Here is a 13,819-nt window from a genome sequence, read left to right on the forward strand (position 1 = left end):
TGGATTCAAATTTGAGAAAGCCTCCCTCGTGAGGACACGGTAGTATTTTTCAAGGGCATCTTTTTCTAACCCGGCCTTGGCCATTCTGGGGGCCTTCCAGGTGTGTTGGACTACAACTCCCATCAGCCCCTGACAAGCACTGATGGGAGTTGTAGTCCAACACATCTGGAGGGCGGCTGGCTGGCTTCCCCAGGGAGCAAATCTTGCACCAGGCAATCAATTGGAACGGCGTTTCCTCATGTCATAGCTAAAAGCACAAACCCCTCTTGAGTTTTGTTTTGTTTTTCCGGGGACGGGTAGATTAAAAGGCAACTGGTTTTCCACCAATAGCCTTATTACAGATCTTTTTTTCTTTCTTTTAAAATTTTGATTGATACAGCAAAGAAAAAAGAAAAAACACAAATACCAAATTACACACAGGAATAACCCTAGACACATAATTTTCTTAACAAACGATAAAACATATATTGGTCTTCACACTAAAGACCCAACCTCCTATCTATTCCACATTTTGATTTTGTAGTACTTATTGCCAATACACACTTTTATCAGAATTAAACTTTTTTCTAAATACTATCTAATTTCTTATGTCTACCTTGCAACTATTACTGAAGTTCATTGAATGCTGCAACAGAATTTAAACTACTATATCTATTTTTCAAATATTCTTTGAAAACCTCCCGTTTTGAAACAAATTCCTGTTTTGATTTATTCTTTATTTTTTCTTATTGCAGCTTTATTGCAGTTCTTATGCTGCATATAATATAAGGCACATATATAAAATCTCACTACAAACACTCTTGAATAAGGAAAGGTTCATATGCGGCAAGGTTCAAATATATGCAGGGGTGTCTTTAAATCTTGCTGGGCATGTTCCCACTGGCCTATGTGGTACCTCTGGAAAAAGATGGGGGGGAAAACCAACATTTTTTTATAAAAAAAACACATTTCTGATTTAGATATGGCAGACTAAAGTGAAATTGGTTTGGTAGGGAGTGGTTAAGTGTCGGGTTCCTGATTGCTTTTAAAATAAACCTTCTGCAGATTTAATAAAATAAAATGAAATAAAATGAAATGAAATAAAATAAAATGAAATAAAATAAAATAAAATAAAATGAAATAAAATAAAAATTAGAACCACTCAATCACAGAACTTAAGAGTTGCAGTGGATTCAAATGGACACCTAGAACAGTTTCCTGAGCCTCCTGCAATTATTATTAATAATTACTTTTATACTAATAGCTATGAATATTATTTATTATTAGTTATTTGTTATTATTAATATCTCTGCCGAGAGCTGGTTTCGAACCGGCGGAGAAGTGTCTTTTTTTTTTTTTTGGCCGCCATCTTGCATTCAGAAAGAACTTGATGCGCAGGCGCAGCTTCCGCACCACCCTAATTAACCCAGAAGGCCGCCCTCGCCTCGCTCCCTTTCCCGCCGCTCATTCTCTAGATAGAGCGCTCCCAGCTCGGCCGCCATCTTCGATTCACAACGAGGCTATGCCCCAGCCCCGCCCCTCGGAGGTTCCGCTTGCAAAGCCTCCTTACCTTGCCGGAGTGGGACTTGCTGCGCCGAGCGACTCTATGGTTCTCCATGGCTTTAGATAGGGCGCTTTCAGGACAGGCGCCATCTTGGACCGAAAAGGAGGCTGCTGGCTTTTTTTTGCACCTCCCGCTTCAACCGTCCCCAGATTCTTCCGCGCCGGAGGCAAAGAGTGGAGTTTAGACGAGGGAGAAGCCGAGAAGTGGAGGGGCTTGGAAATAAAAGGGGGTAAGGGGCCGGGTTGGAAACCTGGGGGGGGTGGTGCAAGGGGTGCAATGTGCAATGTGCAATGTGAAATTTGGGCTTTGCAGAAAAGTTGCAAAGGCGGGAGGTTGCAAAATACTGGGGTCCTGCAAAATACTCCCCCCTTAAAACATCAAAAGATCCCTGCGGGATCCGGATTCGACCCAGGGCCGGAATAAGACTTTTGCAAGCACCGGAAAAAATTATGCTGTGAGGCTCCCCACCCCCTCCCAATATGTAATTCAAAATAAAAACAAAACAAAATAGTAATAATAATAATAATAATTTATTATTTATACCCCGCCCATCATGGCTGAGTTTCCCCAGCCACTCTGGGCGGCTCCCAATCAAGTATTAAAAACAATACAGCGTTAAATATTAAAAACTTCCCTGAACAGGGCTGCCTTCAGGTGTCTTTTAAAGATAGGATAGCTACTTACTTCCTTCACATCTGAAGGGAGGGCGTTCCACAGGGTGGGCGCCACCACCGAGAAGGCCCTCTAAACACTAAACTTTCGCATGATGAATTCTGCATATAAGTTAAATAAGCAGGGAGACAATCTACAGCCTTGTCGTACTCCTTTCCCAATTCTGAACCAATCAGTTGTTCCAGATCTAGTTCTAACTGTAGCTTCTTGCCCCACATCCTGCAAAATAAAAGGTAAAGGGACCCCTGACCATTAGGTCCAGTCGTGGATGACTCTGGGGTTGTGGCGCTCATCTCGCTTTATTGGCCGAGGGAGCCGGCGTACAGCTTCCGGGTCATGTGGCCAGCAGGACTAAGCCGCTTCTGGTGAACCAGAGCAGCGCACGGAAACGCCGTTTACCTTCCCGCCAGAGCGGTACCTATTTATCTACTTGCACTTTGAGGTGCTTTCGAACTGCTAGGTTGGCAGGAGCAGGGACCGAGCAACGGGAGCTCACCCCATCATTGCGGGGATTCGAACCACCGACATTCTGATTGGCAAGTCCTAGGCTCTGTGGTTCAACCCACAGCGCCACCCCCGTCCCCTCCTGCAAAATACTCCTCCCGTAAAACATCAAAAGATCCCTGCGGCAGCTGGATTTGACCCAGGGCCAGACTAAGACTTTTGCAAGCACCGGAAAAAATTATGCTGTGAGGCTCCCCGTCCCCTCCCAATATGTAATTCAAAATAAAAACAAAACACTAAACTAAATGCTGTTTACCAAAGTGATCCAAGGCTTACATGTATGCTAAAATGGGCATGCATGGATGTCATGCGCAACGCCTGGCTGGATCTGATTTCCTCGCATTATTTCGATTTAATGTTAGGACACCACCCACCCCACCCACCTCCGGTTTAGGCAGGGATAAGGAATAAAAAGAGACCAGGAAAATGGGTGTTGAGTGGAGGGTTAGGAAGTTTCTATCCAAATTTTGGTTTTAAACGCAGTGTAAGGTAGTCTCTGTGGGAGTGTACAGTGGTGCCCCGCAAGACGAATGCCTCGCAAGGCGGAAAACTCGCTAGACGAAAGAGTTTTCCGTTTTGGAGGTGCTTCGCAAAACAAATTTCCCTATGGGCTTGCTTCGCAAGACGAAAATGTCTTGCGAGTTCCTGCGGGGTTTTTTCCCTTCCCCCCCCCCCTTTTCCTAAGCCCTAAGCCGCTTATCAGCTGATCCGCTAAAAGCCGCTAAACCGCTAATAGCGCTAATCCGCTAAGCTGTCAATGGGCTTGCTTCGCAAGATGAAAAAACTGCTAGACGAAGAGCCTCACGGAACGGATTAATTTCGTCTTGCGAGGCACCACTGTATTGTATTTAATTAGGGGGTATCAGAGTTTTTTGATTAACCAGGCTGGGATAGCTGGGATAGCAGGCTTGTTGGTTTTTGAATGTCTGATGTAGATTTTTTCAATTTCGTTGTTCTGTATGGGACAATGACAATAAAGATTATCGCATCGTATCGTCTAACGAAGTCCTGATTTTCCCCTTGATGAATACTTGGATGCAGTACCAATATCAAATTCATTAAAAAAGAGGAAAAGGTCTCCTGTTTCTGCTGTCCCTGCTTTTCTGGTGCCCTAAACGTGCGGCCCATGCAAGCGGCAATCCCTGCCAGGTGGGTGGGGTAGAAATAATAAATTATTATTATTATTTATTATGGCAGTGAATTCCACAACTATCCATGAGGATGGGCTCCCTCTAATAAAAACAGGGGCTTTTATCTCTCCCCCCTGATGCTCCTCTGCTATGTCCCCCCCCCCCAAAAAAAGTAGAGTCCACTTCTCGGGCTTAGTTAGGACAGCCTGGTGAAATCCAGATGTTTTGGACTACAACTCCCATCAGCCCCAGAAAGTAGTGCAAAACAAGAGGAGAGCACCAAGCTGGGGACTCTCTGCTCAGAGCAGATGTTTGGAAACACCGCCCTCTGCTGGTGGGTTACTGGAAGTTTGGACTGCTGCCGCTTACATATTGCATCATTGGCTCCCAGTGGGCAGCAGCGCCCCCTGGGGGCCAGTGGGATTAATTGTGTTTTGAAAGTCATTGCGTTACTTTTCTCCCTTAGCTGTTCTGCATAATGTTTTTTATAGGGTGGGGGGTTTATCAAACCAAGGGGCAGTAGAGTCGGCCCCACCCCGCCTCAAAAATTGGGAACCACTGGTTTGCATACTCTTTTATCTACAGCTTGCATTCGTCCCATGATGGCTGCTGCCCCCACTCTCACCTGCAGCGATGACACAGACAGCCTCCCTTGCGCTGCACCCGTGCCCCTTCCACCCCCGACTCCCCAAGGCTTGGTCCCTGAGTCTGAGATGGTGCTCACCCCCGAGCGAGCCTGCGTGAGGAGGCCGGGGGGCGGGATACTACGGCGACCCCAGCGGGGGAAAGCACACCGGAGACAGGTAAGTGGGAGCTGGGAGCATGAGGAGGAAAGGGGGTGGTGCAAGGAGGTGGTTTCAAACCACCAAATCCGTCGCCAGATTTCCCATTAATTGGGAAATCTATGCAGAAAGGCGGGACGCGGGTGGCGCTGGGGGTTAAACCACAGAGCCTAGGACTTGCCAATCAGAAGGTCGGTGGTTCGAATCCCCGCAATGATGGGGTGAGCTCCTGTTGCTCGGTCCCTGCTCCTGCCAACCTAGCAGTTTGAAAGCACACCAAAGTGCAAGTAGATAAATAGGTACCACTCCGGCGGGAAGGTAAATGGCATTTCCGTGCGCTGCTCTGGTTCGCCAGAAGCGGCTTAGTCATGCTGGCCACATGACCCGGAAGCTGTACGCCGGCTCCCTCGGCCAGTAAAGCGAGATGAGCACCGCAACCCCAGAGTCGGTCACAACTGGACCTAATGGTCAGGGGTCCCTTTACCTTTATGCAGGAAAGCACAGAGGTAGGACTTGCCCACACCCTCTCCAGAGGGGAAGGGATGTAGTCATAGAATCATAGAATCCTAGAGTTGGAAGAGACCCCAAGGGCCATGGAGTCCAACCCCCTGCCAAGCAGGAAACACCATCAGAGCACTCCTGACATATGGTTGTCAAGCCTCTGCTTAAAGACCTCCAAAGAAGGAGACTCCACCACACTCCTGGGCAGCAAATTCCACTGTCAAACAGCTCTTACTGTCAGGAAGTTCTTCCTAATGTTTAGGTGGAATCTTCTTTCTTGTAGTTTGGAGCCATTGCTCCGTGTCCGCTTCTCTGGAGCAGCAGAAAACAACCTTTCTCCCTCCTCTATGTGACATCCTTTTATATATTTGAACATGGCTATCATATCACCCCTTAACCTCCTCTTCTCCAGGCTAAACATGCCCAGCTCCCTTAGCCATTCCTCATAAGGCATCGTTTCCAGGCCTTGGACCATTTTGGTTGCCCTCCTCTGGACACGTTCCAGTTTGTCCGTGTCCTTCTTGAACTGTGGTGCCCAGAACTGGACACAGTACTCCAGGTGAGGTCTGACCAGAGCAGAATACAGTGGCACTATTACTTCCCTTGATCTAGACGCTATACTCCTATTGATGCAGCCCAGAATTGCATTGGCTAGTCAGTGGGAGAGCATCTGCCCTGTATCGGAAGGCCCCTCGTTGCACCCCAGAGAGGGCTGGGAGAGGGGCCCTGGAGAGGTGCTGCCAGTCAGTGTCGGCAGTACAGTAATACCTTGGGTTAAGAACTTAATTCGTTCCGGAGGTCCGTTCTTAACCTGAAACTGTTCTTAACCTGAAGCACCACTTTAGCCAATGGGGCCTCCTGCTGCCGCTGCACAAATTCTGTTCTCATCCTGAAACAAAGTTCTTAACCCGAGGTACTATTTCTGGGTTAGCGGAGTCTGTAACCTGAAGCGTCTGTAACTTGAAGCGTATGTAACCCAAGGTACCACTGTATTAAGGTATATGGACCTCAATGGTTTGGCTCGGCTTTTCTGTCTTCCTGAGATGTTTGCTGCACAGAACTGAGGTTGTTCTCGTGCTTGTAGGGAACCAGGCAGAGGGCCTTCTCGGTAGTAGTACCTACCGACAATTTGTTTTTATCAAAATGGTTTAATAAAAATATATTTTAAATAAAGAAGTTGTTGAGCTTTTTACTGACCGGAGGGCTGGATTAGGCCCCCAAAACGGACTTTGGAAATGCCTGGTGTTATGGATTTGCTCCTGGATTTCCTCCTGAGCCTTTTCTTCTGTGGAAGATGTTTATCGTTTTAGCAAGTTGTTCACAATTCACCTCTTCTTCCCCATCTCGACTGTCCATTTTTTTTTTTTTGCACCTTCACAGGTTCGTTTCAGGCTGGGATCCAAATCCGATGACATCGGCGCGGTCCTCCCAGATGCCCCGCAGCCTGGAACGGAGGTTGCCGTTCCTGCGAGGCGGGGATCCCGTTCGGAAGATGTCCGAATGGTCAGCCTCAACCCCCCGAACCCCAGAGTGGAGGTGGTCCACAGCAGTGCAGGGGAATCTCCCATCACCATCACGCTGGCGAGAGAGCCAGGGGAGGAGAAGGAGGAGGAAGGAGAGGAGGGATCGTGTCCGCCCCACAACCTGCTGGCCGGCCCCGTTCCCCACAGCACTCTTGCTCTGGTGGCAGAAGTGCATGCCGTCCGGGAGCAGGGCTTTAATGCGCGGCAGGCGGCTGAACAACTGGTGCAGCGCTCTTTCGTCGCTCGCTGCGCTGTGGAAGCCCGGGCTGGCGAGGGTGAGTATTGGAGTTGAGTGTTGGGAGGTTAAAAAAATAAATCCCTTCTTTGTGTGGCGCAGGGTTAACCTATGGAACTCCCTGCCTCAGGAAGGTTATCGGTGGTTGCCGGCCAGGATTGCCTCCACATCTGGAGGAAGCAAGGCGGCTTAATCCCAACTTTTGTGGAGCGAGTTGCCTAAATGGCCTCGGTCCAGTAGACCTGAAGGAGCGTCTCCATCCCCATCGTTCTGCCCGGACGCTGAGGTCCAGCTCCGAGGGCCTTCTGGCGGTTCCCTCCCTGCAAGAAGTGAAGTTACAGGGAACCAGGCAGAGGGCCTTCTTGGTGGTGGCGCCTGCCCTGTGGAACGCCCTCCCTCCAGATGTCAAAGAGAACAACAACTACCAGACTTTTAGAAGACATCTGAAGGCAGCCCTGTTTGGGGAAGCTTTTAATGTTTGATGCATTACTGCATTTTAATATTTTGCTGGAAGCCGCTCAGAGTGGCTGGGGAAAAAATATTATTATTATTATCATTATTATTATCATTATTATCGTTATTATAGTTTAACTGTGTGCTGCATGAGTGAGTCATAGAATCATGGAAGTATAGAGCTGGAAGGGGTTCCGAGGGTCATCTAGTCCAACCCCCTCCCTGCAAGGCGTGAATTGCAGTTAAAAGAACCTCCAACCTCTGTTTAAAAACCTCCCTTCCAAGGGAGACCGTTCCACCGTTGAACGGCTAACTGCCAGAAAGTGCTTCCTAAAATTTAGGAGGAATCTCATTTGTTGTCACTTGAAGCCACGGGTTCGAGTCCTGCCCTCCAGAGCAGGAGAAAACAAGGTTGCCCCCTCTTCCATGTGATAGCCCTTGAGATAAGTGAAGATGAAATGAAGTGGTTCTAGTAATAAGCCAAAATAAGAATATGCAAGAATGGATTGATCTTAGATGAAAATTTGAAGCTATAATATATGAGGATAAATAATTAAGGGTAAATTAAGAGGGTATGAATTTGCTGAACCAATTTTTAAATGGAATACAAAAAAGGGAGGTGTGAGGAAGTCAGGAAAATAAGTTAATGAACGGTGAGAAATTAAAAAGAGGGATTTTTATTTTGTTTTTATTATTTTTCTTTTTTTATGTTAAACTTTGGTTTTTGTATTTTTACTTGTGTTTTCTTTTATTTTCTACTGTATTGTAACTTTTTGTTCACTTGTTAAAAAAATCAATAAAATATCATTAAAAAAAAAAAAGAGATAAGTGAAGATGGCTATCATAGCTCTTCTCAGTCTCCTCTTTTCCAGGCTAAACATCCCCAACTCCTTCAACCGTTCCTCATCAGGCTTGGCCACCTTCCTGCTTGTCAATCTCCTTCTTAAACTGGGGTGCCCAGAACTGGACACAGGACTGCAGGTGGGGTCTGACCAGGGCAGAATATGGTAGGATTATTACTTCCCTCGATCCGAACCCTAGACTTTTCTTGATGCAGCTTAAGAGTTGCGTTAGCTGTTTTTGCTGCTGCATCACACTGTGGGCTCATGTTTAGCTTGTGGTCAACCAAGACTCCTAGATCCTTTTCGCATGTACTGCTGGCAAGCCAGGCATCCCGCATCTTACATTTGTGCATCTGATTCTTCCTGCCTAAGTGCAGAATCTGACATTTAGCTAGTTCTTTTTTACCTACACTGGCTCCCAGTATGTTTCCGAGCACAATTCAAAGTGTTGGTGCTGACCTTGAAAGCCCTAAACGGCCTCAAAGGCCCAGTAGACCTGAAGGAGCATCTCCACCCCCATCGTCCAGCCCGGACACTGAGATCCAGCGCCAAGGGCCTTCTGGCGGTTCCCTCCCTGCGAAAAGCCAAGTTACAGGGAACCAGGCAGAGGGCCTTCTCGGTGACGCCCTCCCATCAGATGTCAAGGAAATAAACAACTATCCGACTTTTAGAAGACATCTGGAGGCAGCCCTGTTCAGGGAAGTTTTTAATGTGTGACATTTTGATGTGTTTTTAATCTTTGTTGGAAGCCGCCCAGAGTGGCTGGGGAAACCCAGCCAGATGGGCGGGGAAGAAATAATAAATTTATTATTATTATTATTATTATTATTATCTGTCCTTTGTTGTTGTTTAGTCGTGTCCGCCTCTTCGTGACCCCCTGGACCAGAGCACGCCAGGCACTCCTGTCTTCCACTGCCTCTCGCAGTTTGGTCAAACTCATGTTCGTAGCTTCCAGAACACTGTCCCACCATCTCGTCCTCTGTCGTCCCCTTCTCCTTTTGCCCTCCATCTTTCCCAACATCAGGGTCTTTTCCAGGGAGTCTTCTCTTCTCATGAGGTGGCCAAAGTCTTGGAGCCTCAGCTTCAGGATCTGTCCTTCCAGTGAGCACTCAGGGCTGATTTCCTTCAGAATGGAGAGGTTGGATCTTCTTGCAGTCCATGGGACTCTCAAGAGTCTCCTCCAGCACCAGAATTCAAAAGCATCCATTCTTCGGCGATCAGTCTTCTTGATGGTCCAGCTCTCACTTCCATACATCACTACTGGGAAAACCACAGCTTTAACTATTCAGACCTTTGTTGGCAAGTTGGTGTCTCTGCTTTTTAAGATTTAAGATTTGTCATCGCCTTTCTCCCAAGAAGCAAGCGTCTTTTAATTTCGTGGCTGCTGTCACCATCTGCAGTGATTATGGAGCCCAAGGAAGTAAAATCTCTCACTACCTCCATTTCTTCCCCTTCTATTTGCCAGGAGGTGATGGGACCAGTGGCCATGATCTTCGTTTTTTTGATGTTGAGCTTCAGACCATATTTTGCGCTCTCCTCTTTCACCCTCATTAAAAGATTCTTTAATTCCTCCTCACTTTCTGCCATCAAGATTGTGTCATCTTCATAGATAGATAGATATTATATGAAGCAAATTCTCTAGGGAATTTGCACACTTCAAAAATGAATTGCACCCAACATCAACGGCTGTCGCTCGGTGAGAAGGTACAATTTTTAAAAGGGGACCTTTGGCAGCAAGAGCAGCAGAGACGGTTTCTCTGTTTTAAGATGCAATTTTCGGCGATCTGCCTTCTTTATGGTCCAGCTCTCACTTCCATACATCACTACTGGAAAACCAGAGCTTTAACTATATGGACCTTTGTTGGCAAGGTGATGTCTCTGCTTTTTAAGATGCTGTCTAGGTTTGTCATTGCTTTTCTCCCAAGAAGCAGGCGTCTTTTAATTTCGTGGCTGCTGTCACCATCCGCAGTGAGTTGTCTTTGTCCATGGAGTTTTCTTGGCAGGGATACTGGAGTGGTTTGCCGGTTCCTGCTCCAGGTGGATCACGTTTGATCAAAACTCTCCACCTGTCCCTAGTCTTCGAATATTGAGCGCCAGTGGATGGCCCAGGTTCGAGTGCGACGAGAGGGACGAACTTCTCTCTCCATCCATTTTTTTCCACGCCATTCCCTGTTTTATAAACTCCTCGCCTTTTCTCCCAACACACCTTTCGCAGGTATGAACATCCGTCGGGAGCAACAACTCTATCAAGGCCTTGTCAGCCTGGAAGTGCCAGAAGTTGAATTGCTCAGCTCAGCCGTGCAGGAGAAACTCGCCCTCATCCAGACCCGTCCTGAATCCAAGAAGGTGAGCAGGAAAGGGGGTGTGTGGCCTTGAGGATTCCCCCAGAGCTGGAGGAGACGGGTGACTTTATTTTTTTTTAAATCATTTTTATTGATTTTCCAATAGGAAACATCCAATTAATATACCCAATCATAATACTCCAATTAAAATAAAAAACGAAAATAAAAAAGACCAAATTATAGTCCAAATTACCATTACAGTGGTACCTCGGGTTAAGTACTTAATTCGTTCCGGAGGTCCGTACTTAACATGAAACTGTTCTTAACCTGAAGCACCACTTTAGCTAATGGGGCCTCCTGCTGCTGCCGCGCTGCCGGAGCACGATTTCTGTTCTCACCCTGAAGCAAAGTTCTTAACCTGAAGCACTATTTCTGGCTTAGCGGAGTCTGTAACCTGAAGCGTATGTAACCCGAGGTACCACTGTATTAATTTTTTGGAGCTCCCCACGGTCTGGATCTCTGAAGCATATCTCCACATCTCAGTCCTGCTTCTCCTTGTTGTCTTCATATTTTCCAAATCTCTGTTTTGACGCTTTATAGTTCTCCGTCCCTGAGTCCACGATTCTCAATCATGTCAGACATCATATACTTTCATTGAGACAGGTGACTTTAATAATAATAATAATAATAATAATAATAATAATAATAATAATAATTTATTATTTTTACCCCGCCCATCTGGCTGGGCTTCCCCAGCCACTCTGGGCGGCTTCCAAAAAAATAATAATATTAAAATACTGTAATGCATCAAACATTAAAAGCTTCCCTAAACAGGGCTGCCTTCAGATGTCTTCTAAAAGTCTGGTGGTAGTTGTTCTCTTTGACATCTGGTGGGAGGGAGTTCCACAGGGTGGGCGCCACCACCGAGAAGGCCCTCTGCCTGGTTCCCTGTAACCTCACTTCTCTCAGGGAGGGAACCGCCAGAAGGCCCTCGGAGCTGGACCTCAGTGTCCGGGCAGAATGATGGGGGTGGAGACGCTCCTTCAGATATACTGGACCGAGGCCATTTAGGGCTTTAACCCAACCCCCAAATTTGGAAACGGCAGGTAGGGTGCGAGGCAATGGTCCAATGGGTTTACACCAGTGTTATGAGCGTCTCTCTAAGCTGAAGGTGCAGCAACGAGGGTGAATGTGTTGAGTGATGTCCTGTGGGGGACGGGAAGGAGCTCCCTTAAGATCAAGATCATCATCATCATCATAATTTATTATGTATACCCCGCCCATCTGGCTGGGCTTCCCCAGCCACTCTGGGCGCCTTCCAACCCAATATTAAAATACAGTAATAAATCAAACATTAAAAGCTTCCCTAAACAGGGCTGCCTTCAGATGTCTTCTAACAGCAAGCATCGTGTTAAGAGTGGCCAACCAGATGGTTCTGTTGGAAAACCCACAGGCAGGATTTGAGCATAAGAGCACTCTTGCGCTCTTGTGGTTTCCTGCAACCGGTGTTCACAAGGTTGACTGCCTGTGACACTACCGACAACAGCTCTCTTCTCCCAATAATTTGTCTAATCCTCCTTCGAAGTCCTCCTAGCGGTGCTGCAACGAGATTGCCAGCGTGTTTGCAAAGCTAAGGTTGCAAATGGTTGGCGTCCCTGAATTGCAGGGGTTGGAATGGATGTTCGTTGGGAGTCCCTCACGGCTTCCTGCAGGAGGGGGTTCCACAGTTTAATAATAATAATAATAAATTTTATTTCTACCCCAGCCAGAGACGGGCTCAGGGCGGCTAACACCAATAAAATAAAATCACAGTAATAGGGGGATAAGAGAGGGAGGGGAAACCCCAATTTAAAATACAGGTTAAAATGCAATTTAGCCTCATTTTAAAAGTCAAAAGGGACGCAGGTGGCGCTGTGGGTTAAAGCCTCAGCGCCTAGGACTTGCTGATCGAAAGGTCGGCGGTTCGAATCCCTGCGGCGGGGTGCGCTCCCGCTGCTCGGTCCCAGCGCCTGCCAACCTAGCAGTTCGAAAGCACCTCCGGGTGCAAGTAGATAAATAGGGACCGCTTACCAGCGGGAAGGTAAACGGCGTTTCCGTGTGCGACTCTGGCTCGCCAGAGCAGCGATGTCACGCTGGCCACGTGACCCGGAAGTGTCTCCGGACAGCGCTGGCCCCTGGCCTCTTAAGTGAGATGGGCGCACAACCCCAGAGTCTGTCAAGACTGGCCCGTACGGGCAGGGGTACCTTTACCTTTACCTTTACCTGCGGGAAGGTAAACGGCGTTTCTGTGTGCGGCTCTGGCTCGCCAGAGCAGCGATGTCACGCTGGCCACGTGACCCGGAAGTGTCTCCGGACAGCGCTGGCCCCTGGCCTCTTAAGTGAGATGGGCGCACAACCCCAGAGTCTGTCAAGACTGGCCCGTATGGGCAGGGGTACTTTTACCTTTACCTAAAAGTCAAAACCATAATGGGAGGGGAAAATAAGGGTCAGACCGAGTCCAAACCAAAGGCCTGGTGGAACAGCTCTGTCTTGCAGGCCCTGCGGAAAGATGTCAAATCCCCCAGGGCCCTGGTCTCTTGGGACAGAGCATTCCACCAAGTCGGGGCCAGTACTGAAAAGGCCCTGGCCCTAGTTGAGACCAATCTAACCACCTTGTGACCTAGGACCTCCAGAATGTTGTCATTTGTGGACCTTAAGGTCCTCCGCAGGGCATACCAGGAGAGGCGGTCCCATAGGTATGTGGGTCCTTGGCCGTATAGGGCTTTAAAGGTCAAAACCAACACTTTAAACCTGACCCTGTACTCCACCGGGAGCCAGTGCAGTTGGTAAAGCACTGGGTGACATTGTGTTTCATTAAGGACTTTAACATTGTACTTCATCAAGGACTTTCCCTCCTAAGCAACTGGCCTGTCTCTTCTCTGCTAGGGGCTGGACTGCACAGGCCCCAACCTCCTGGCCTTCTACGACCCGGAGCAACTGTTCACGGAGAGCCCCTTCCTGGAAGTGGAGGGTCTGCCCCCCCTGAAGTTGCAGCCTCGAACGCGGGACCCAGCCACCACTTTCTTCATGTACCGGAAGCTTCGCCAGTGGGACAGTTAAAGGGCCTTAAGGGATGCTGGTCTGTCTGCCCCCCAAAACTGGACTCAAGACTGCTGTGTGGCGCAGGACTATTTATTCAAACAGGACTCCCTTTTGCACCAGAGTTCGCTTTTCATACATAAAACCTAATTGGAAGCACATATTCTCTCCAGTCTCCCAGTTATTGATCAGCAGGGTGGCGTTTCTTCGCCTGAACGCCAACAGCCGCCCCCGAGTCTCTTTTAAAAAACCACTCAGACCCTCTTCCGCCGAA

The 13,819-nt window shown here is 47.9% G+C and overlaps 1 protein-coding gene across 1 annotated transcript; it reads left to right on the forward strand.

Annotated features, from left to right (window-relative positions):
- Positions 1-1,612: 1,612 nt before the first annotated feature.
- On the forward strand, positions 1,613-13,706 carry PPP1R35 (protein phosphatase 1 regulatory subunit 35). The gene is made up of 5 exons (XM_079952118.1): positions 1,613-1,772; positions 4,435-4,652; positions 6,513-6,930; positions 10,401-10,531; positions 13,393-13,706. The coding sequence occupies exons 2-5, from the start codon at positions 4,449-4,451 to the stop codon at positions 13,564-13,566; spliced, it is 927 nt and encodes a 308-aa protein (XP_079808244.1). The 5' UTR covers positions 1,613-1,772; positions 4,435-4,448; the 3' UTR covers positions 13,567-13,706.
- The last annotated feature ends 113 nt before the right edge of the window (positions 13,707-13,819 follow it).

Source organism: Podarcis cretensis (assembly GCF_951804945.1).
Source record: "Podarcis cretensis genome assembly, chromosome: 13".
NCBI lineage: Eukaryota > Metazoa > Chordata > Lepidosauria > Squamata > Lacertidae > Podarcis > Podarcis cretensis.

Bases quoted from the DNA above. Each gene is read 5' to 3' on its own strand.
- PPP1R35 (XM_079952118.1), top strand. From the start codon at position 4,449: ATGATGGCTGCTGCCCCCACTCTCACCTGCAGCGATGACACAGACAGC. The intron at 4,653-6,512 runs GTAAGTGGGAGC...GCACCTTCACAG, and splicing joins GGAAAGCACACCGGAGACAG to GTTCGTTTCAGGCTGGGATC. The intron at 10,532-13,392 runs GTGAGCAGGAAA...CTTCTCTGCTAG, and splicing joins CCCGTCCTGAATCCAAGAAG to GGGCTGGACTGCACAGGCCC.